This window comes from Musa acuminata, chromosome BXJ3-10 (genome assembly GCF_036884655.1).
Source record: "Musa acuminata AAA Group cultivar baxijiao chromosome BXJ3-10, Cavendish_Baxijiao_AAA, whole genome shotgun sequence".
Taxonomy (NCBI): domain Eukaryota; kingdom Viridiplantae; phylum Streptophyta; class Magnoliopsida; order Zingiberales; family Musaceae; genus Musa; species Musa acuminata.
The window spans coordinates 25,709,760-25,732,703 of record NC_088358.1 but is presented as its reverse complement, the minus strand read 5'-3'; the positions used below and the strand labels follow the sequence as shown (position 1 = coordinate 25,732,703).

Below are 22,944 nucleotides of genomic sequence, written 5' to 3'. Positions count from 1 at the left end.
TCATCAAACAATCCAAGCATTCGTTTCTGTAACGCCTTGTCAGTTTGCTCAGCTTTTTCGTATGTTTTTTTTTTGTAAAAATAAAAAAAGTTAGATTAATCAGAGCTATAAAATTAGAATGGATTGATATCTATCCTCTAGACGAGAAAAGAGAAGGAGAATGATTATTCATCCTATAAAAATTAGTATCATCATGAACTACAAGATTATGAGAGAGATCAAAATATTTAAAATGGACAATATTCAACTTGGAAGTCAGAAAGCAGATGTAAAAGATAATATGGTAAGGAGACCCAGCGTTTCTTTGCATGGTCATTCTTTTTGGTCAATGCTTCCCTAAACCCTTCATCTTCGCATAAGAGTCGAGAGATGATGGTGTGTCTGATCTTGCCATGTATTATTTTTAAGCTTCATTGTTAATGATAGCGTTCGAGATGTTTAATGTGGCTTAATTATTGTTAATGATGGTGTGTTTGATTATGCCATGCATTATATCGGCCGATCTTTTATCGAGCCTCATCGCAACCGAGAACGCATTAATTAGTTTTTTTTAAGGATAAATCATAAAGATATGATTTAACTTCAAAACCGAGAACGCATGCCGTTTAGTAAATCCATAATTCAATTATATATCATATGTCAGTGTTTTTTTTTCTCTGATTAAATTGACAATTGTACGGTTGGACAAATTCTGAAAATATTAGAATTTTGTACCTCCCAACGTTAAGATTTTATGATCACAGATTGCACATGAAGTTTGATAGGATATATGTGGAGTTAATATTTATTTAGACTCCACGGTCGAATATATTAAAGTCAACATCTGCTGCAATAACATTGCTTATTCTCACACCAACCTACGCTATATATCTGCTTCGACTCACGTCACATAGCTTCGTTGACGATCGATGATCTCCTCTCACTTGCCGGAGCGAGTGGCTTTCTCAGCAGGACCAACTTGCCTTAACAGCTGCCATGACAGAGGTGAGGGCATCAAATGCATGAGGAAGTCTGAGAGTAGAGTTTTTAAGGGTCAGAAAATGGAACCTGGAAGTAGTTCTCCAGCTTCAGCCTCAGGGTCGAGTGCTCCTTCTTCACCTTCTGAAACGATCGTAGGCACCTGAAAGAATGTGAGCGAACAACGCAATCAAACAGTAGCCATGGAGAAGACGATGCATGGCATGCAGTATTCAAAAGCGGAAGATTGTGGAGGAAAAGAGATGAGTTTGGCACCCTTCGGAGTTTCGTTTCTCACAGTAGTCTCTGAAGACGGTGCAGTCTTTCATCATCTTCGCGGCGCCGATGCTACACCAATCGCGTAAGCTTACATTAGCCAACGCTATGAACATCATCAAAACTAGATGGCCAAGTACGAGTTGAGGGAATAAAAAGAGAAGATGAAGAGAGTCTAAGAAAAGCTTGTGATCTACCATCTCAAAACCTGGAAGTCAATGTGAGAACGGCAAAGTCTTACCTGGAAGCACTGTCCTTTAATTGGTGCACCAATGCGTCCAGACTTTCATAATCTCGAGGACACTTCTCACTGCATGAATACAAAGCTCATGACATTATTATACGTGAACGCTCTCTCAGAAATACAGTATACACCGAGGGAGAAGTGTGCTTACATGGCCTGCTCAATATTAGCCACCAATCTGGAGGAGTCCCTGAAGAACAAGGTGACGACCTCTTCCACAAAATTAGGACTAGCATCATCTTGCAACTCTTCTAGCTGATAAAATTGTTCGTCTAGGTTACCCTGCAATAAACAACCACAGCCAAGTATTTATATATGACAAAAAAAATACTGCAATTAGGATTCTTTGAACATTATTCTGGCTTTGCCATGTTCCAGATAACGATTAAGATAACATCAAATCATCTTTTTCTTGATGCAACATCGGCATCCACTACCATGACCTTACAAGGAACTCAAATGCACTCAGGAAACGTAGAACAGAGTAGATGATAACTGTAATGGCTATTGCATAACCTAAAGAAAGATATATATATATATATGTATATATTTTTTCTATTCTGCTTTACCGCTGACTCGACGGCAATAAATTTGAAGCTTGTGGGGGTCATAGTAACAGATCATGGTGGATTACTGTTAAACTTTGATGTTATAGGAAATGCTGCTCTGCAGTTGCTGCTACAAACAAAGCCACTGCTTTGCACACCGAGTGAAGAAATCCAACCTGATCAAAGAGGCTCTTCTTCAGGTTGGCAAGCTGGCGCTGCAAGCTAGAGCTCTCCATCTCTGGCCGAGTAAGAAGAGACGAATGGAGCAAAGGATGGAGTAGTGCAAAGATAAGAGATGCCGATGAGATACTAGAGCCATGGTAGGTTGCTCTATTTATAGAGCAGGAGAAGGGCTGTTGGTGTACATTACTCCTGCATATAACCCATCAGGAAGCAACCAGCACTCAGGTGGGTCAGGATCAGCTTGAAATCCAAAAGATGGACAACGACCAAAACTGCATTCAATTAATTTGGGTCAGCTCAACACATGTATGTTTACAGCACAAGCCATAGCATTTCAAAACTTTAATTAGTCTGCAACTCAACAGCTAAACAACTGAAAGAAACGAGTGTTCTTTGCATCCAAACAAAGTCTGACTAGTTCATCATTTACATCTAGATTACCCTAGAAAGCATAAACAATGTCTGAATAGTTCATCTTTTACCTCTAGATTACCCTAGAAAGCATAAACAATGTCTGAATAGTTCATCTTTTACCTCTAGATTACCCTAGAAAGCATAACTTGACAAGCCATGAAAACTAAGAGAGCAAAAGATTATGACAAAGGGCACCCCAGCGGATATATTTCTGAAGACAAAGGACAAGCATACATGTGATTGCTTCATTAATTACTGATGTATAAATCATACAAGTTATTTTATTTCGAGAAAAAGAATTGGAATATGTACATGCTTACCATCAGATATCCTGCTACAGACCACCAATCATCACTTGTATGTTCTTTTCTTGTCACCGCCCTGCCCTGGCTTAGGACATACCTGTTCTGTCAACCTCTTGGAATCAAAATCCAGAGGCTGACATAACAAACACCAATGATTAAAAGAACATAAACCAATGCCAATTCTATCCTTGCCCGACTACAGGACTAGGTTCACAGGATCTGACAAGGAGGACCCGTACCTGTCATACTTTTTCCCTTGATACTCTCAATCATTTGTAAGTATATGCTACTTGATAATTCTGACGAGTGCTGAGAAGTAGCATATGTGGCTTCGGCGCATCCACCAAAAATTTGTGATGACAATCTTGAGTTCAATCTGCGTTGTAAAGAAAAATTCCATGAATGCGGCTGCTTATAATCACTGAGGGAATACTTTCATATAACTTTTTAGATATTTCTTGCTGCCAACAAGTAGCTGCTAGCTTCATGTGCATAATTTGTATCGACTGCACAAGTTTACCTTTTTTTCTTTTTCATGGACTACTAAAAGGCTGTTTAGAGCTAAAATATGAAAGAAGTCCAATGAATTATGGTCATTGTCTTGTGTTTCTATCATCTGAGAAGCACTTGGAAAAGAAAAGATGGGAATTAGAATAGACTCTTGATATGCTATCTTTATTCCATACCCAATATGAGTAGGATGCAGCAACGATTCCAGTAGCTCTCCGCCCTGGTTTTCAGATTTGGTTTCTTTAGGGTGCTTGGTCCCATGCACCACTATGCTAAAGGAGAAAAGTTGTAGGATGAATGATTGCCCCGAGGATCATGATTCTTGCCCAACATCATTGTCCAATGTCGAAAACAGAATATTGACCTGGAAGGACATACTCAAATTGCAATTCCGTGAAGAACACTGTTACAGAAAGTAAAAATCCTCTGCCTGGAGAATCATAATGATTAGAAACAATTCTAAAGTACAGCCGTTGAATAGATCTTAGTTGTCGAAGGATGGAAAGATCAGCCCCTAAAATTTTGTCCTCAGAGGATCCATCTAATGGACAAGCACAACATGCAAGACATTCTCTTCTGCCCATATTTAACATACAGATATTATGAAATCCATTCTAAACATGCTAACAGAAAAATTCTATATGACCACTAACGGTACAATGTGGAATACAGACTAAAAGATCATTTATTATCCAAAGTAACAATGAAATTATTTATACTAAATTTACACAGCTAGATTATCACAATGGACTAATTCTAAAAGTCCCATAAGAGAAAGAACATACAGAAAGAAAACACAGGCATGTGCAGAAAACTTCATGTTCAAAGAACACACCCCCCAACTAGAATGCTGTTGAGTATTCAAAGATATATGTCATAAATATAGGCATATATGATTTGCTATAAATGTTGTAAAAATAACATGCATTTCTTGTTATATTCAATGAAGAGATACAGCTAAGAACATTTTTATTAATCCAAAAAATTTAAGAAATTGAGAATTATAACATTCAATTCTGGAAAGTTACCACCGATGAGAAGAAACTATAAGATCCCAATTATTTGGGATCAGCAAATGGATATCTTCCTGCTTTTGAGCTCTATTGAAGGCAAAGTTACTGGTGATGTTCATAAAGTCACCAAAACATTAAATATCAGATAACTTTCTTTAGAAATTATAAGTATTTCCTACTTAAACCATAGCAAAAATTACAACTGCCATGGTCTGACTGAATTTCATTGATCAAATAAGCAAATGAAAGCTTTTCTACACCTAAAGAGTGTCAACATCATAAAAGATTTAAAGGGTAGCTAGTCTTTCGTAGAGATGGGAGTTATCCGGGACAAGATAACTTTTTCATGGTTTAATAACAGAATTCAGGTGCTGTACACACAAATAGCATGTATCTTTGTTGTTTCATGAGTTAATTTATTCACTATGATATTACATATATTTTCAATATGTACAACAGATGTCCTCACCAAGTTTTAAATGACAGACTACAAAATGCATCGAGAGACATCATAGAAAGATTGCTCCTCTATGACTTGGGTGATCAAAGGTTGAGTCGCAGCAACAACATCTCTATTGATAGAAGGATGATTACAGACAACCTTGTATCGATAGGAAACTCATGCATTAAGCCATTCTTTTTATGTTACTGCTGTGTCAAATATGAAGTAAATAATAAACAGTAAAGGGAAAAAAAAATCATCATATAGGAAAGGTAAAATATTCTAATACATATTTATATTTAATAAGCCATCAAACCCTGTCCTAACCATGAAACCTACAAAAAATCCTTTAAAATCAAAGATCCAACGATAAAAAATATTAGAGTCTCCACTAATGAATGATAAGCATACAAGAGAAAATATGATGGGACTAAAAGCAATCCTAGCCATGTTTTTCACAATTCAGTAAAATGAAATATGCTCAACAAGCTTAAGTTGTATCATGGGCTTCTTTTCTTAGTGAAGAACTACTTAGCATCACCCTAATGAATCATTTCACTCTGATTCATTCTAAATTGATGTAAAAGATAAATGCTCAAATTTTCTATGGTAAAATTTTACAATATGAGAATTATCAACTTGTTTGTATACTATAGAAGTACAAATAAGATTTATTTTGTATCTCCGTCATCAGCCTAGCTGTCACATCATTACCACAATTTTATTCTTATTTAATTTGCTTTCACGTCTCATAGTCAACATTAGAGAATCCACCTTATAGCACAAAAACCGACAGACAAGCATAAGAAATTTCTACCAATGGAAAGACGATGATGACATTCATGACTAGGTCTAAGATAGGCCACATGGGCGAGATAGACACTGAGCTGAGTGGACATGGACATATCCTGGATCTAATCCCAATCTCTTCAGCAATAAGGGAAGGTCAAATCCACAAATATAACATACTTCTTCTGTAGAAAATCTGAAAATCATATCTTATCAGCATATTCATATTTAGTCTCTGACAAATAAGTGATTGGGACATCTAGAATTGAACTTTATAGTTGGTAGCTTCCCGGGTTTTCCAAAGGAATCTTCACACATCATTGATTGTTCTCATGGCCACATATTTCTTCAGCATCATTGAAAGCAGAACCTAGTGACAGCTCTTGCATATTAGCATCTTCAGAGTACTGTTTACCCTACATGCACCCATTACTCAACTAGCGCAGCCCCCATGATACTGAATAGGGTCGAAAAAATCATATCATTAAAAGAAATCATACATATTAAATGAACAAGTAATCCTTCCTAAAATGATCGAATGGACAAAATAAAGTGACTTCATCGACATAAAATCACTTTGCTTTGATAAAATAATATCAAAGTTCTGAAACAGGAGTTGCACACATATGTATTCACCTAAGCAATTCTTTAAACCAGAATCACTTGTTTCAGTCGTAAGAAGAATTAGCATATATATCATAGCTTAATGCAAGAATGCCTTAATGGTCCATTTCGTTATAGTTTGATAAACATGCAATATCCATTTCACATGTATTTACATTTCTAAATTTTCTGACCTCTCAATAGGATATTAGCTCCTCTCTCTCTCTCTCTCTCTCTCTCGATATATATATATATATATATAGGTATATCTGTATTTGTTATATAAATATATATTATTGAGCGCAAATCCTACTACTCTTTGCGCTTGTCTGTTCTATTGCTCTTTCTTGATTTATGAACAAGGTTGTAAAGTTTGCAGGAACTGTGTACATGTACAATTTATTTCATAACTGATTTTTCTATTGAATACAAATAAAATCAGAATTGCCCTTAAGCATGCCTTTTGACAAAGGAATTAGAAATGATGTTCATTATAATTGGATACCCAATTCGAAATTTTATAGTTATCAAACATCGACATGGATTTAGTATTTTGTATTTTTCTAGGCAAATCTGACCTGGAACTAACATGATACTGTTACGAAGCGGTATAGGCACCAAATGACAGAAGAACCAGATCGATGATGAATAAAAAAGGGGGAGATTTGCATGGTCTAATCACAAAAGCAACAAATTTTTCATTAAATTGCCAATCGACAGTTCGCTTCAAATGATACAAAGCCGAAAAGGATCGCTCACCGTGGTATAATTTGACGAAGAAGAAATCGAAAGGAACACGAGGAATCCAGTGTAGCGATGGAGAAAACAACGATACTATCGAGGTTAACGAAACTGACATCATCCAGACTTTACGTCGGCCGCAGGATCCGATCCAATCCTATCCCGTCCCATCTTCCTGCTGAACAAACCCTAACGCGTCACCTCAACCCTCCCAAAAACACTGTCAAGAACGATGCGACACCTTCCGGCGTCCCGCGGCCTCTCACATATTTGATGTCTGGGCTTCATAGGTCATGGGTCCCATCGTGTGAGGTCTGTGCTACGTCCAGTCCAAGTCAATCCCTATATATATATATATATATATATATATATATATATATATATATATATATATATATATATATATATATATATATATATATATATATATCCTCATATTTCGATGTTGAAAATACTACTTTATGATGTATTAATATATTCCACATCTCTCTTCACAAATATGACAGAATAATGAGCATTTGCACTTGTCACATTTTAAACACACATCTTACTGTTTCAAAGTACAACGGTTTTCTTAGCTGACCTATTTCTCAAATGCCATCCCATAAACACCAACTCTTCAATAGCATTATGTCCTGAATCCAAAATGACATGGGATTTGTGTGCTGATCCGTATGAATCAGACTAAGATCAGCAAAAGATGCCTTTTCATGGTAAGAATTTTAGTTCAACTATCGACAAGATGCATCAAACTAAGAGATCGTCCGACTAGCTTGTTACAAGAATGGATGTTCCAGGGTTCAATGCAGAGAGCAGATTAACAGTTGACAACAGAGAAAGAATATGCATGGTGAGGATTTAGGCGACTTCACAGTAAATGTGTCTTAGACTGCATGGATAGGGCTGCTGTTACTCTGGTTCAGATCAGGCAGGGCAACAGAAGAGTTAACCTGGAAAGCAGATTGCCTCGCTGAAGAGGATCCTACCAGTTTGAGGGAGAGCGCAGACGGGTCCATGCGGCTGTCGGTGCCATCACCAATGCTGAGTTTAGATATGCCGACAACCTCCTCAACATTCAGTGCTTCCTTCGGGACAACGGCGATCGGCTTTAATATCTCATGAGCCTCCTTCATCTCTTCCTCTTTTGCAACAGTAGTCAGGTTCAGAGGCCAATATGGTAAAGGCACTGGAATGAAAGCAGGGTAATATGTTGGTATCATTGTGACTGAGTTTTGAGTCTGCGGAATGGTTTCTCTTTGTTCTGGAGCATATTTTGTTGTTTTAGTTTCCAAAAACTCAGCTCCTTGTTCATTGAGATGCAAAGTTGGCAAGTGGTTTGTGTTCTCCACCTCATTAGGAGGAGAATTGGATGTCAACCGCTCTTCGTTGGCTGAGATCTGGTCGATTGGCTGCATAATAGAAACAGAAAATATTGTAAACAACTAAGAAATTTGTTGTAGCCTAGAATTGAGAATGAGTGCAATCGAAGGCAGAGAATTTCTGGAACCATGTCAAATAAGCTTGAGCGTCTCTTCCTTCTTGATGAATTACTCTGTCGAATGAAATATTTCTGGGCATGGCTCGCAACCTGTGTCGGAGTCCTAGATATTACGAAGTTTCGAGCTATTCCACGCCAATCACCTTTTCCCAGTTGCTGAAGACCCACCAAGAACATCCGATGCTCTTCTTCAGTCCAAGGAACACCTGCAACCCAATGCATTGATCGTATGAGGGTAATATACTGAATTTAGATGTAAAGATTCATATCGTTGGTGAAAAATATAATACCTAATAAAGAAAAATGGTCAATTGTCAGTGAACTACAATTTTAAGTTCATGGCCATCAGCATATCAAATAAATCAAACCATAACTGATCTAAACCACCAAGTGCAGGATATTGCTACCTTGCCTCTGAAGTGCATGACCACAATAAACTGAAGATAAGTGAAAGAAACTGAAACAATGCTTCTGATCTGAGAAAATTAACTAAAGTTTTCTAATTTATCTAGAGAAATGTGGAGTCATCTTTCACAGATCAAGTCTAAAATAAGCTACAAGACTAATCGACAATAAAAGTTCCAAGAATATCAACACAAGTGACAAGACTAATCGACTAGATATTTATAGGACAAGGAATAAATAATATTATAAAAAAAGGAGTATGCTGAACAAGTTCATATCAAAAAGAGTATGTCAACTGAGATCACAAACTAGCATCACTAGAAGAAGTTTCTTGATTGGTATTTTCACCTACTCATAGAAAATGAAACAGTTGTAGGAAAAAATGATGACATTAGACAAAGCTAAGATGAAAACATGCAAATATTTTATAGAAAAATCGCAAAGGCGCACAGACCATCCAAGCAAGCTAATTTTGACTTGGAAGATGGATAAAACTAATGATCTGTATGATTTCGTATCAAAGATCTTCAGTACAGCTATTTGTCACAGAATTATCTTTCAAACACAAACCAGATGTAGAATCATTGGATCCACTACTGGCTGCCTATGTGTTAAAAAAGTTTAAGAAACGGCAGTTCACGATTCCTTTTTGTTACTCACTGAGAGATAAAATATATGCTCGATAACGAGTAACCCTTTAAGTTCTTCACTTCTTCTAAAGCAAATGAAGAATGAATTATAGCATTCTTCACATAGGGCTTGAAGATTCAGAGGATAACATTTTAAGAAAAGATGTAACACATTCCAATCCATTTGAACTGGACACCTGGCGAACTTCATGTCAGCACTAATATCTTCTACCATAAATCACAAGGCCTTCACTGGTGCATCTCAACTTTAGCAATTCAAGATTTTGGAATGCATAGTACTTTATCAAGAGAAGATTTTGCTGGCTATATAAAAGTTCGATAGCAGATGACCTAGTAGATTTTTGTAATATACAAATCCTTACATTTAACAACAACTACAGGACACAGAAGCTTGTGTCATAAATCTTACAGGCCCACATCTCGAATTTTTCCCAAAACTTGGACAATTGGGCTTGTATCACATTTAAAATGAAATTATTCCTACCCAAGTAAAATTATATATATGCTAGTTCTTTAAGCATGCCAACTTAGACTTAAAAGCAGTAGTCAATGGCCTGTTTACTTCCTAAAAAATGTACTATTTTTTAATGGTTCAAGGGATACTAAAATCTTTGCAAAGACAATAGAAATGTGTTTTCCTGTAACTATTATTTTTTCAGTTATGAATTCTTCGCATTTTCAGAAGAAAGCCATCTGATAAATTAGACGGACGATGCACAGTCAAATAAACAAAAAATGTAAAATAAAGTCGGACTGCTAAGTAAATGAAGCACATCATGAAGGATGTCAAAAATTAGATTGCTAAGTACATAAAGCATGTTCAATTTGAGAAAATTTGTTTATACTTCTTCAATGAAGGAGAGGCCTGCCAAATGAAGCACAGTATCAACCTCAAAATGAAAATAGCAAGAAAAAAAAAAGAATAACTGATAATTCTCAAGATAAGACAGTAAATAATAGAAGAAAAAAAAAGAATAACTGATAATTCTCAAGATAAGACAGTAAAGAATATAAAGGAGGATCATGTGAGTCACAAGCTCTGGACGTTAACATTTTGACTAATTTTACACCCATTCCATCATATATAAAACTATTGGTCCAATAATTAGGTCTCTTCTGTAGATGGGCCAACCTGATTCAACAAGAAATCAACACTACCGCAATATGCAAATCAGGTAATCATATTCGGTGGACCACATTCAATCAGCCCTTATCTTGCACAATGTTCCCCCCAAAGGAGGTGGTGAACTCAGGGGATCCCATCATAAGGGGCCACCTCTAAGCGTGTTTCCCCAGATTGGACGGTTCATCACCACCAGTGCAAACAAGGAAATCCTGATCACTGAATACTGGCAATAAACAATATCTGTCAACCTTCTACAGTGGAAAAGCAATATCCGTCGAGCTAAAACACGCATCTCATAATTACAAAGAGAACAATTTACATCCTTCAACAAATTACCAGGCTCGAATATACCAGAGAAATGGCGGATCTATATAAGATGTTCTATGCGGTAGACTAGCACAAAGACGAGAGGTACCGTAAAAAGATCGAATTTTAAGAGGAAAAATCTGAAAGAAAAATAATTATTGAATAAATTTGATGAAACGTATAGAGATCTCATACGAACGGAGACATGCAGTTACCAGCAACGGGTTCGACAACGGAAGGAGAAGAGAGAAAAAAAAACGACCTTTTTAGGTATAAACGAGTGGAAACGTTAAAGAGAAATAAAAGGTTTAAGGGGAAAGTCGGACCTTTCTTGCGGCAAATGGATGAGCTGGACGCATGGGCAGGCTCATCGGAGGCGTACCCGGACGCGGCGGCATCGGGGTGGTCGCCGGCCGGATCGGCGGAGGGGGAGGCACCTGCCGTCGAGAACGCGGCCGCGGAGGAGAGGCACCCCATGCTGGCGCTCTTCTTCATCGCCCCCACCCCATCCGTCAGGCGCACACCGAAGAGCCGCACACCGCCCCCGCGCGCCGGGCACGTGCGCGAGTTGTGTCCATTGTTGCTGCAGTGCGAGCACCTCCTCGTCATCTCCGCCCGCCTCCCCAACCGCTCGCCGGCCGGAGCCCGTCAAGGCCGCGTCTCCGCGACTCGATCCTCACGTGCGCACCGCGAGCGCGAGGACAAGCAAGCAAGACGTCCGCGAGTCCGCTGCGTCTCGGTAAACGCTATTTTAGTCTCGCGAAGCATCAAAAAAAGGAAGGCAAGCGCTAACTCACCTTTATAACTCCCCCAACTCCTCACCGTTAATTACGAGAAAACCCGACAGAGCTCGACCGTCCATATCCCGCGCCATCACCACCGTCCAAACCAGTGTGAACTCACGACGACGATGATGATACGCTTACGTTATCCTGCCAAGGCTCTCTGTTAGCCATATGAAATAAATGCCATGAAATGCAAGTTAATAGAATTGGGACGTGTGGCTGATTTGATTAGGACTGTGACAGATTAGGGAGAGCCGAAATCGGCGAGGAACAGATGACCTGGTCTCTGCAATGTTGACAGGGTAATTAGCGCATTCCATATTAATTGGCTAGAATTATGGGGTAGGAATGAATGGATTAAAGTTGGCATCTCATTTCCATTCTTTGTCTATTAATCTGTGTAGCATATTTTTATCCACCTCTTCTTTAGAATAATCAATCAAACACTTCACGAATCTCAAAGATAAGGGTGAGATGTCGACCCAAATCATACGTCGTCGGTTCCATTACGCTGAGGCGGGGGAGCTCCTTGTCCGCCATCGTTGAGGCAGAAGAACAAGGCTGCTCGCCACCACTGCATCTTTTTGCCGTAAAAGACTTCGTCTTCTCGCTTCCTCTCTCTCTCTCTCTCTCTCTCTCTCTCTCTAGTAATTAGATATAAATAATTGTATATCATTCAGATAAAAATATATCTAGAAAAGGATACAACATAATAATGTTGGAGAAATGAGAATGATCACAAGGTGGCGCACCCACAAGAACAGCCCCCACTTACCTGTCAAGTTTTAGACCCCGTGAGGCAAGAACAGGTTTCTTAACCCCGAAGAGAATGGCGAGAGAGCGAGCAGGTCAAATGAACACCTCACAGCCATCCATGTCCTTTCCTTAAAATATTGACTGACAAGTACATGCTGTTTCCCACCACACAACTGGTGGCTGACACAGTGCTGCCTACACTTGAATCGCTTGAACCTTCAATGGGTAGACACAAAATGGGCACCAAAGCAAAGGGTACAAGGAATCATGCAAAGATTATCCTGTCTTTTCAAAAAGGACTTGGCAGAGGTGTGGATCACATTGGTGTGATAACCCAACCATGTGCGATCCCAAGTGGGGTCTTCATGCTGGACCCTCTTCTCCCTTGTGCACTTTTGCCTCACAACTCATATTGCTATACTACTGGTGGCAGATTGACTCCAGCGATCCTTCGGCTTATTTGATTTGCATTCTTCCAGCCTCTCGAGGGAAGTCTACTCTTGTGGATGGAAAGAATCCAATATCTTCGAGTGGGAGCCATAAGAATCCAGTCCTCAAAGAACCCTTTCTCGCAAACGCCAGTCCTCACATGTCGAGTGCTTTAGTTATTTTCCACGTGAAAAAGAAGAGACAGAAACCTAACCATTCCAATCTTTAACTCGGGCTTTAAAGTCCAAATCGGAGAGGTGATGTATATTACTTCCCAGTGAAGGGAGTTGTAGGTTGCTTTAACTTGGCTTTGCAGCAAACAAAGGCATTGGATTCAATCTGTTTTGGGTCTGTCAAAAGCTTTAATGCTACAGATATAAATCATATTTTGCAGTAAATACTTTTCATATAAGCCAATTGACATCATCCTTCTGTGCTCAATCATGGTGACTTCAGGAACCACGTTTGCGAGAGATATTTAGATAAAGAGGGACAAGAAAAAGGAAGTGATATGAAACATGCATGACACCCTGAAGCTAACAAGCTAAAGATGGATGACTTTGCATGTAATAGAGCTAGCTTTTGCATATGCATGGATCCCATGCTAAAGGATGCTTTTATGAGCTATAGCCTGGCCTAGCAAGACCTTGCATCATCTAATATTTTTGAAGTATATAGTCATAGAACAAGACAAAAAAAGTTAAGTTTATTGTCAATGCTTCATAATATCATGGAATTATCTATGGGGATGGATGGGTGATACTCATTTTAGCCATCGTTAGTAGCATCGATCGTAGTTGCCTCCAAGATAAAGAAGATACTGAAGCTTAGGGTTTCGGGATGGAAAGGGACAGTCCATATAGTAGGTGGGACAGCGAATGGAATCCCCTTTACCACTTTATTATCTTATCCACTGTCACTGCAAGTGCAACTCCTTTTGCAGCCTCTCCGCTCCTCCGTCCATTAAAATGATACTTCGATACCTTTTAATACACGTTCCATTGTCATTCCTAATATGCGAGATAAGGAGATAATTTAGGTAATGAATATATTATCCATTTAAATTGGATTTTAGATATTTTTATGAACAAAAATAGATCTGCGAGTCAGGTCTAGATTATAGTGAAGAAATTGACTTGTTTATCCTTCCTGCTCTTATCTCTATGCTTAATCCAGCCTATCCTCTCACTGCACTCCATGAGATAAGGTGCTTTGTCGTTTCCAGGCTTTTTCTGTCAGTTGCAAATAGATTTGTGTATGAGATAAGGTGCTTTGTCTTTTGCAAGCTCGTTCATTCTGTCGATTTCAAATAGATTTCTGTATTTTCATTTCTCAGCACCAGTAATATGAGGTGGGAACTAATAGAAATTTTAATTGGGTTATCTGTAATTCCAAAAGTTCTACGTGAATTATAGATAAATATCGAATGAATAATCTTATAATCTTAAGAAAATAGACCCTTTTTTATTGTCTTAGATGGATGATGTAGCTCACATGTATTTTGGGGCTCAGCAACGTTTGTGCATCTGCAGGTGCTTTGTTCTTCGCCGTAGATAACGTTGCTAGAAAGAGTGAAGGAGAGCCGCTCCCTCTACGTTAACAGGCTTGCAATTTGTATTGGCAAGATGACCACGATGGGTCGCCAAGAACAACTAATGTGGCCAAACTATGGCTTCACGTACAGGTCCAGATAGCTCAACCAAGCAAATGTGGCTCCGCCGATGCACGCAGGTTCCATGGACATCCACATAGATTCGCTGGAAACGTGGCCAAAACGATGCATCTCTCCCTGTGCATATCAACCACAGAAGGAAGTCGGTCCTCTTGGCGTTTCCAACTTCATTGAATGGTTCCATTGACAATGACGATGGACACCAGACAACGGTAGGTGTTGAGTCCAAATCGTCTGCCTCAGCACTTGCACTATCTGAAGTCCAGAATGGATGGGCCTCGAACAGACTATATGAGCAACAAGGAGTAGTGCCCGGTTGATGTTGCTGATACCAAGAACGGTTTGCATGTAGAATGCTTTGGCCCAGGGTCATGAAGGAAGGCCCACCCGAAATATCCAATGTCTTTCTGCCTGCAGAGTGTTCGATAAATTGACTGACAGTGAAGACTTCTGATGTCCCCGCGTTCCAGGATGAGAAGCGTGGCGACGGAGACCAGAAGGACTGGTTGGGACGAGGTCACAAGTGGTTCGTCCCGGAACAACGGGACCCACACCCACTAAAGGTCGCATCTGCCCTTTGAACCAGTGGTCTTCGTCGCCAACTACACTTCCTGTCGTGACCGTTACAGGTGACCGCACGGATCGTGGCTCCCACCATTATGGCCGGCATGCACCTGAAGCTAATACTTTGGCCCAAAGAAAGCTCAAAGACAACAAGAATGAAAAAGGGATAGAGCGAGCAAGTGAGCGAGAGATAGAGAGTAAGTAGAAAGATCTAAACGACAGGACACAAGGTAGATAGAGAGAGAGAGAGAGAGAGAGATGAGGAACCCCTCACAGTCATCAGCTCCAGGCTCGTCATCGACGGCGGCTGTGGAGGTGGAGGGCAGGCGGCGTGGAGGGCCGACGCCGTGTTGCAGCAAAGTGGGTCTGAAGCGGGGCCCGTGGACGCCGGAGGAGGACGAGGTGCTGGCGAGCTTCGTGCGGCGGGAGGGGGAGGGGCGGTGGCGTACGCTGCCCAAGCGCGCTGGGCTCCGCCGCTGCGGCAAGAGCTGCCGCCTCCGATGGATGAACTACCTCCGCCCCTCCATCAAGCATGGTCCCATCGCGCCCGATGAGGAAGATCTCATCCTCCGCCTCCACCGCCTCCTCGGCAACCGGTCATCAGACACCATCGCCCCCTTCGATCTCTTCTTCTTTGGGATCAGCTCCTTAGGGTTTCCTCTTCATGTTTCTGACCCGATCTTGTTGTTTCGACGACTGCAGGTGGTCTTTGATAGCTGGGAGGATTCCTGGGCGTACTGATAACGAGATCAAGAACTACTGGAACACCCACCTCAGCAAGAAGCTCATCAGCCAAGGCATAGATCCGCGCACCCACAAGCCCTTGGCCTCCTCCACTCCTGATGCGATCCAACAGCCTCTTGCACCACCGTCCTACACTAACCCTAACCCTAGCACAGTCCTTAACATCGATCCCATCGTCCTTCGTGCTGAGGGTACTCATCGCAGAGGCATCATTATTCAAGATATCGAGAGAAGCTTTTCGGACAGACAGAACCTTCAGCATGATGACGACGATGACGATGAAGGATGGCGGAACAACGAGCTACTTGATGGTGCTACAGGAAACCAAGAAGGAGGTGATTACGGTACCAGCGATGATGGAGGGATTGGGATCGACTGTTACACAGATGATATCTTCTCCTCCTTCCTTGACTCGTTGATCAATGAGGATGCCTTCCAGCAGCAGCACAATGTCAATAACAACGATGATAACATTATTCTCGACAACACCATCAACAACAACAATAGCGGTAATGGGAATAACCAAGAAATGCAACCAGCAGGCGCCTCTACTGCACCTTCAGGTCCTGTGTGCGGATTTGGAACCTTTTGGGAAGCAGGCTTTGTGGGTCAGATTGGTTTGGAGGAAGGTGTTCATGAGCAGTTTGCAGATCATGCAGGCAAGTAAATTTTACTTGGTTGGTAGATTACCGAGCTATATTTGTGTTGTGTAAATAATAGCTTGAACAGAAATATGGGTTTGCAATATCTTGTTCAGCTCTGATCATGAATAGCTAGCGTGGGAAATGTAATCTTATGTTTACCAAAGTTTGTAATGATGATTTAAGTTCTAAATCTTTTATGCAAACTAATTTGTTGTATTAACTCAATTGATCAAAAGAGTAGCTCATGCCATTCAACAACCTCACAGCTGTGTCCCTTAACATTGCATGCATCTTTTCTGCCATTTGCTCTCCTCACCAGCATCATAATATTATTTTTCATTTATTTAGGTGCACAAAGTATATGCATCTATGACCATATTATTTTACATTCATTTTCTCGAACGTTCCATGAATATCAATCATTACATAAATAATGTCAAGAAAAATCATTTAAAATAATATGAACATGTGTTGAAGAGACATATAGTTAGAAAAAGTAAAATAATTAATGTTAATGATATAAGGAGTGAGAGAGAAGATATTCTAAAAAAAATAAAAATTATAAATGAAAATTTAGACATTCTAAGCTTAACTAGACATATGATCTCTTACAAATTTCAATGACAATAATTGAAACTTATGATTTTATTATTATTATTTATAAATCACTCCTTGTGAAGAAAAAAATAATAACTTAATACTCCTTTGCTTCTCCTAAATCTCATAAACAACTTAGATCAAGTTGTTCAATCAGTCCATGATAGACATAATCTCGACTATGGATGCATGTGCATATTTTGCTTCATCAGATCACAAGAAAAGACAAAGGTGAAAGAGAAGGCCAGACATTCAAGAGATATGAAACTAATAGAAACATTAATTAGTCAAGTACCACTTGCTAGTCAGCATATATTGATCTATGTAACATTTAGGACATAACCTATTAGTTTCTTTGATCTCATCAGTATGTGATGATTCATCTATGACATTGATCTGAAGTTTGTCTTGTCAATGCACCATATCGTTGTTGCAATAGATCTTATACACGTTGACTAATCTATTTAGCATCGACATTGGGAGAATGTAACAATTGCACAATAAAAGAAATTGACAATTCAGCATATTCATTGTACGCATTGAAGAAATTGGGCATTGAACGAATATATTAGACTCACAATAAAGAAATTTATTATTGTAGATAAAACAATGGAGCAAGAGATAGAGCAAAACGTTGTAACTACAACTAAGAAAAATGAAGGAATCGAGAGAGAGAGAGAAGATGACCTTGATGATCATGCACGTTTTCTACAGCATAATAACACCTCTCGCCATGAGAAGTACGACTACACATTATGCTGCGCAAGGTTTACATCTAACGATGAAGGCTTCCTCAGCCGTTGGATTAGCTTCCCAAAAGAGTCCTCACACTCGAACCACGTCTCCCGCGGGCTATTTATGAGAGCCCTCAGCCCTGCGAGCGCTCCTCTCTCCAACAACCCTTTCTCTTCCGATCTCCTTCCTCTCCTTTGTAACTACCGTCGCCGTTGCCTCCGCCTTCTCATCCGATCTCCACCACCGCTGCCGCCATCTCGTCTGATCTACGAGATCATCGCCCTCCGCTCCAGTGTCAAGTTATTTTTCCCCCTGATTGAGGCGGTTTTCTTTCTTTGCCCCATTCCGTGCCCCCTTTAGATCTCGAGATCATTTCGATTTGTCTTGTTTTGTCGTTCGGAGTGGAAACTAGGGTTGTGGCTAGTTTTTGTTTGTTCTCGGAAGACTTTCTGAAGTCTATCCTCTTTAAAATAGCAATTCTTTTTAGGTCTGTTTGGTTTTCTCACATCATTCATGAGATTCTGCTGGAAGTTATGTGTCCATTCTTGCTTTTAGGTGATATAAATATTTATTCATGGACTGATGAAGAAATTCTTAATGGCGGTACTCATGCTCTGTAATGGTTCTTTGGTAGCTTAGTTAAGCATTTATCTCCTGCACAGCAGATTAGATATTGGCGTTTCTACACATTTATCTATATTTTCATGTGGACGAGAATATAGATCTATAATCCAAAGTTTGTATCCATGTTTCTTAAAATGGGTTTGGGTTTGAATTTTTGTGGTAGGTGGATATCAAACCAGTGGACAACGGGATGGTGGTAGGTTGAGGACATGCTAAAGATGTGTTGTTCTGTAGAGCATATGTTCTGGGTCATGATTTGAGATACGGGTTGAAGAGAGTAAGATAATATAAAAGAAGCCAGGAAGGTTTGTACATATCATGTATGGTGTCAATTCTTCTTGAGAATTCGCAGACTAATCATTGATAATGGATATGGCTAGTTGATTAAGGTTCCAAGTTTTGGCATGCATCTAATATAACATGTATCAGGATTATCTAGATTCAAGTCAGGAATTGCTTTTGGGTCAATATGCCAATAAAATGGCTTCTGGCACATAGAGGCTGCCTAACATTATCCTTCTTGTGTCATCATTAAGAGGTGCTTTATATTATCTGATCTGATTCGTTCCCTATCCTACAGGAATAGTTGGATTGGTATCTAAATCATTTGATGTGTGTCTCGATCTGGTCGACCTACTAACTTCATATGTTGTAGCTCAAATGATAATACATAACCTATGGGGAACAGAAGTAATTTATTGGTGTAGCTTTGGTTATTACCTAACTTTGATTTACTCATTGCATTGTTTCTTCCTGCTGTGTAGCTCCACCAAACTTTCTTTCCTCAAGCCTCTCAGATTCTAACAAATTTGAAGTCCAAAAGGAGACAAAGTGCTAATAGATCATTGGGATATCTTAGCAAAGTAGTTCCAGTCTTATCATGCTGGCTTATTTTTGCACTCTGTTTTATGCGGATATGATACATATGTCAAGCACTGAAACAACTGAAGCCTTTTAGAAGAGAAACATGAAGTTTCTGAATGGTGACTTATATCTCTATTCAATTACTGACCTATTTAGTAGATAAATACAAGCCTGTCTCATGAGAATAATTTTAGAAACCCTTACAAAGTGTAGTTGATATGGCTAGTGAACTGATGGACCAACTGAACAAACATTTTGCAGCCCAAAGTAAAATCTAAAACATATGATTGCCATCTCAAGTAAAGCTTGTTGATCAGAAGCACTTGCTGGATATATTTCTTAATTCTTATGGTTTTTGTTGTGTCTAACAGTTAAAAGAGAAGAAGTTTTCGACCAGCAGTCTATAAAAGAATCTTTTACGCTTGGTAAGTGCATTTCCTTCATTTATTGATTATGATTGAATGGGGAAAATCTACCCTTTTTCTCCATACTTGTTATACTTGCAATTATTTCTCTAAGATAATCTCGACTTGTCATGTGCTTATGTCATCTGTGCATATACTTGTTTATGTTTTTATGAGATACATGTAATATAATTAGATTTACATTGAGTTCAAAACGAATCATTTATTGTTAATAACCATCTTAAATCATAGTTATTAGGACTGGACCAAACAGTGACCCAAGAAAGCATTGTGTATCTGTCTATAGCAGCAGCTACACAAGGCTTTACCCGCCAGACCTATGGCAACGGATCTGTCATGGCTGGAGCAGCCAACTGGATATAGATATTGTGCAGGTTTTTTTGCACCTTTACCAATCGTTGCCTTTGCTAAAAGTCAGTATCTTAGTAGAGACTAATTCATTGGCCAACAAATCCTCTTCGAAGACTTCTGAGCATGGAAGCATTACTGGCCCAGGACTTTGACGAAGTCCATGACCCATCACATCTGTGATGCTCTGTTTTGAAACCAAATTTGGTCGTTCGTTTAGGTCTGCAACCAACGTTGAAAGCCAAGTAAATATGCACCCATTTGGGAACACCAGTTCTATTCTGGCCTATATAGACTGTTCGGTTTGGTCTGACTGGAAGGTGAGTCTCTATAAATGCGACACTAAACACAGTGGGTTTACCAGTGTTGCCCAACAGAAAGCAATAATTCGACAGATATTATATCATACATGATCATTATATTTCAGGAAGGAGATTAGTGGTCATAACATCTTATCTGATATCATGATTGTTAGTACAGAATAAGGTAGGCACGAGAGCTTAGAAAACTACTTGTAACTTGGATTTTGACAATCAATGTATATGGATTTAGTATTCAGATCCAATCACTTTGATTGAAATCATAAAGTCCAACTAACTCATAATTCCATAGTTTGGGATAAGAGTGTTGAAATTGGTTCAAATCTTTTTTTTTTTTTCAATTCAGTTCGATTAAAATAAGATAGGTTGAATTGGAATCAATTCATCTAATCAAATTGATTCAAAATTGGTGAATTTGGTTCAGTTAATTGATTAATCAATTTATAGTTTTAAGTAATTTAAAAATATATATTTTAAATGAATCTATTCAATTCAATTGAATCGAAACATAATCTTAATCTAATTGGATGACACGATAAGACTTATAAAATTGAGCACACATTATATGTAAAATTAGGCTTAGGATAGTAAATTTAATTAAAATGATAATTTTTAAATTAAAATTAATTTGGTTCGATTTGATTCGAAGTGGTTAGTTCAATCAAAGAAGGGTATTCCAAATCAGAACCGTTTATAGTCTTTACAATTAAACCGTTGATGAATTGATTTAGACTGAATCGATTTTAAATTAATAATTTTGATTTGATTTGATTTTTTTATTCGATTTGAACACTTTTAATATGGGATGAGTATGGTTGGACACTTTGTGTTGAATATCTCATTAGTAGCACTTAGTGTTGATTTATCTTAAATTATGTTAGATTTGAACCAAAGTGGTAGATTTTTGACTTGCTAGTTTCTCTTAACCGGTGCCACACTTGCCTAAATGGCAGCAATATTCCCAGTTGGTAGTTGGAATCTTCTGGGAGGACTCAAGAACCTCCTCCCAGACCAAAATTGAGTACGATCCTCTAGAGATGTAGAGAGAGATGTGCACTTGACAGTGGGACGTAGGCCGTATGGAGTTTTGTACTGCCACATTGTCGACCAAAATTAAAAGCTTCAACGAGTCCTAGGAAGAGGTTGATTATAGTCTAATGGAACGGCGAAATGAAACCATTGTTGCTTCTACACGCAAAAGAACAACGAAACAGAAAAAAGAAAAGCAAAAACAAGAAGAGAGAAAACCGACACCTTGCAGCCTCAAGAATTGAAGGACAAACAAATTAGGTGGGTTATCAAGTTGAGGTTAAGAATCGACGAGAGTCCGAGTGTGATGCTGATGTGCTTGTTCTTGGGTAAACCTGCTACTTTCCCTTTCTAATTCCATATGATGGTTTGTTAGCGCTTCTTTGCAATTCCACTATCGTCCTTAATGATGACATACTAAAGGACGGAAAACCTCATGAACTATGTTAGAACAAAATGAGATTATTAGCCCCGGACACTTGTAGACTACAAATGAAGCCGATTTGATTCATGCCGATGGTTTTGGATCGGTGGCAACGAAACATTCAACTATTACATATTGCCTCCAGCTATGTACATCGGACGCTGTAGATCGGAAGAATGTCTAAAGTTTGCAAGCAATATATCCTTTCAATCTCTTAATAGCATCAACATAATACCGACCTTGACTTGTACCCACGCTTCGACTAGCTAGGCTTAAGTAATTACGCGAGTTCCAGAATAAACTTCATGTGAACGAAAACTAACCACTGACCTGCAGAGGCTACGACGTTGTGACTCGATCTCCCGCATCAGCTCCTTGCGGATGTCAGGTGCAGCAGTTCCTAAGCAATGGCTGAGCTGTGTTCCTTTTCCTTTCATTCTGTTGAGGTATATAACCGATAAAACAAAGAACGCAACATATGTTTGCATCGCGGAACATGCACCTCCACACATCGTGCGCTTGAGTGAATCAGAATGGGAGGTAAGAATGTGAGATGTGGGATCGGTTTGTGGAGCCAATTAGTTGGTGGCGAATAGTATTTTGGATTCCAGATGGACGACGGGTGGCCTTCCGAACCAAACATTCCAAATCATGTTTCGTGAGGTATGGTCAGTGGAACAACCGTTCCACGGTCCACCGTGCGTACGTTTGACCCTCCTTGATGCACCCACTACCTGACACGCCTAGTTTGTTATGAATTATACATTTATGGTGGATTTTATCTTGCTTTTTAAATCGACGATCTTAATTTTTAAATTTTAAAAATCGAAATCGAACTATGTAAGAGTTCATTTTGAAACCAGAATCAAAATCGACAATTCTGATTTCGGTTTCAATTCCTGATTTTGATTTCGAACTGAGCTGGTTCAATTCCAATATTCGACCGCTGGTTCACCATTCGGATCCTGCAGATT

At 39.2% G+C, this 22,944-nt stretch overlaps 3 protein-coding genes and 1 long non-coding RNA gene across 5 annotated transcripts; 1 reads left to right on the top strand and 3 right to left on the bottom strand.

The window, feature by feature from the left end:
- Positions 1–698: 698 nt before the first annotated feature.
- On the bottom strand, positions 699–7,246 carry LOC104000870 (pseudo histidine-containing phosphotransfer protein 2). 2 transcript variants are annotated; one of them, XM_009423012.3, is made up of 10 exons: positions 7,044–7,246; positions 3,614–3,801; positions 3,167–3,303; positions 2,943–3,060; positions 2,202–2,480; positions 1,629–1,759; positions 1,475–1,543; positions 1,234–1,305; positions 1,048–1,120; positions 699–970 (listed from the first exon to the last, which is right to left on the bottom strand). In XM_009423012.3, the coding sequence occupies exons 5-10, from the start codon at positions 2,259–2,261 to the stop codon at positions 920–922; spliced, it is 456 nt and encodes a 151-aa protein (XP_009421287.2). In that variant the 5' UTR covers positions 2,262–2,480; positions 2,943–3,060; positions 3,167–3,303; positions 3,614–3,801; positions 7,044–7,246; the 3' UTR covers positions 699–919. The 2 variants fall into 2 exon arrangements, with proteins under 2 accessions (XP_009421287.2, XP_009421286.2); XM_009423011.3 differs by lacking the exon at positions 7,044–7,246 and having other exon boundaries at positions 3,614–4,107.
- Positions 7,247–7,630: 384 nt separating this feature from the next.
- LOC135651847 (transcription factor MYBS3-like) lies at positions 7,631–11,775 on the bottom strand. The gene is made up of 3 exons (XM_065172364.1): positions 11,337–11,775; positions 8,533–8,729; positions 7,631–8,434 (listed from the first exon to the last, which is right to left on the bottom strand). Exons 1-3 carry the CDS (start codon positions 11,617–11,619, stop codon positions 7,910–7,912), a joined length of 1,005 nt encoding a protein of 334 aa, XP_065028436.1. The 5' UTR covers positions 11,620–11,775; the 3' UTR covers positions 7,631–7,909.
- A 2,797-nt stretch (positions 11,776–14,572) lies between these two features.
- LOC108951423 (uncharacterized) lies at positions 14,573–22,493 on the bottom strand. The gene is made up of 2 exons (XR_010501553.1): positions 22,301–22,493; positions 14,573–16,392 (listed from the first exon to the last, which is right to left on the bottom strand). It is a non-coding gene; the product is annotated as an uncharacterized LOC108951423 (long non-coding RNA).
- On the top strand, positions 15,475–16,829 carry LOC135650497 (transcription repressor MYB5-like). The gene is made up of 2 exons (XM_065169894.1): positions 15,475–15,812; positions 15,919–16,829. Exons 1-2 carry the CDS (start codon positions 15,475–15,477, stop codon positions 16,625–16,627), a joined length of 1,047 nt encoding a protein of 348 aa, XP_065025966.1. The 3' UTR covers positions 16,628–16,829.
- Positions 22,494–22,944: the final 451 nt, after the last annotated feature.

Bases quoted from the DNA above. Each gene is read 5' to 3' on its own strand.
- LOC104000870 (XM_009423012.3), bottom strand. From the start codon at position 2,261: ATGGAGAGCTCTAGCTTGCAGCGCCAGCTTGCCAACCTGAAGAAGAGC. The intron at 1,760-2,201 runs GTTGGATTTCTT...TGTTTATTGCAG, and splicing joins AGAAGAGCCTCTTTGATCAG to GGTAACCTAGACGAACAATT. The intron at 1,544-1,628 runs GTAAGCACACTT...GTATTCATGCAG, and splicing joins GCTAATATTGAGCAGGCCAT to TGAGAAGTGTCCTCGAGATT.
- LOC135651847 (XM_065172364.1), bottom strand. From the start codon at position 11,619: ATGACGAGGAGGTGCTCGCACTGCAGCAACAATGGACACAACTCGCGC. The intron at 8,730-11,336 runs GTCCGACTTTCC...ATTGGGTTGCAG, and splicing joins ATCCATTTGCCGCAAGAAAG to GTGTTCCTTGGACTGAAGAA. The intron at 8,435-8,532 runs GTTCCAGAAATT...TCTATTATGCAG, and splicing joins GCTCAAGCTTATTTGACATG to CCAATCGACCAGATCTCAGC.
- LOC135650497 (XM_065169894.1), top strand. From the start codon at position 15,475: ATGAGGAACCCCTCACAGTCATCAGCTCCAGGCTCGTCATCGACGGCG. The intron at 15,813-15,918 runs GTCATCAGACAC...CGACGACTGCAG, and splicing joins CACCGCCTCCTCGGCAACCG to GTGGTCTTTGATAGCTGGGA.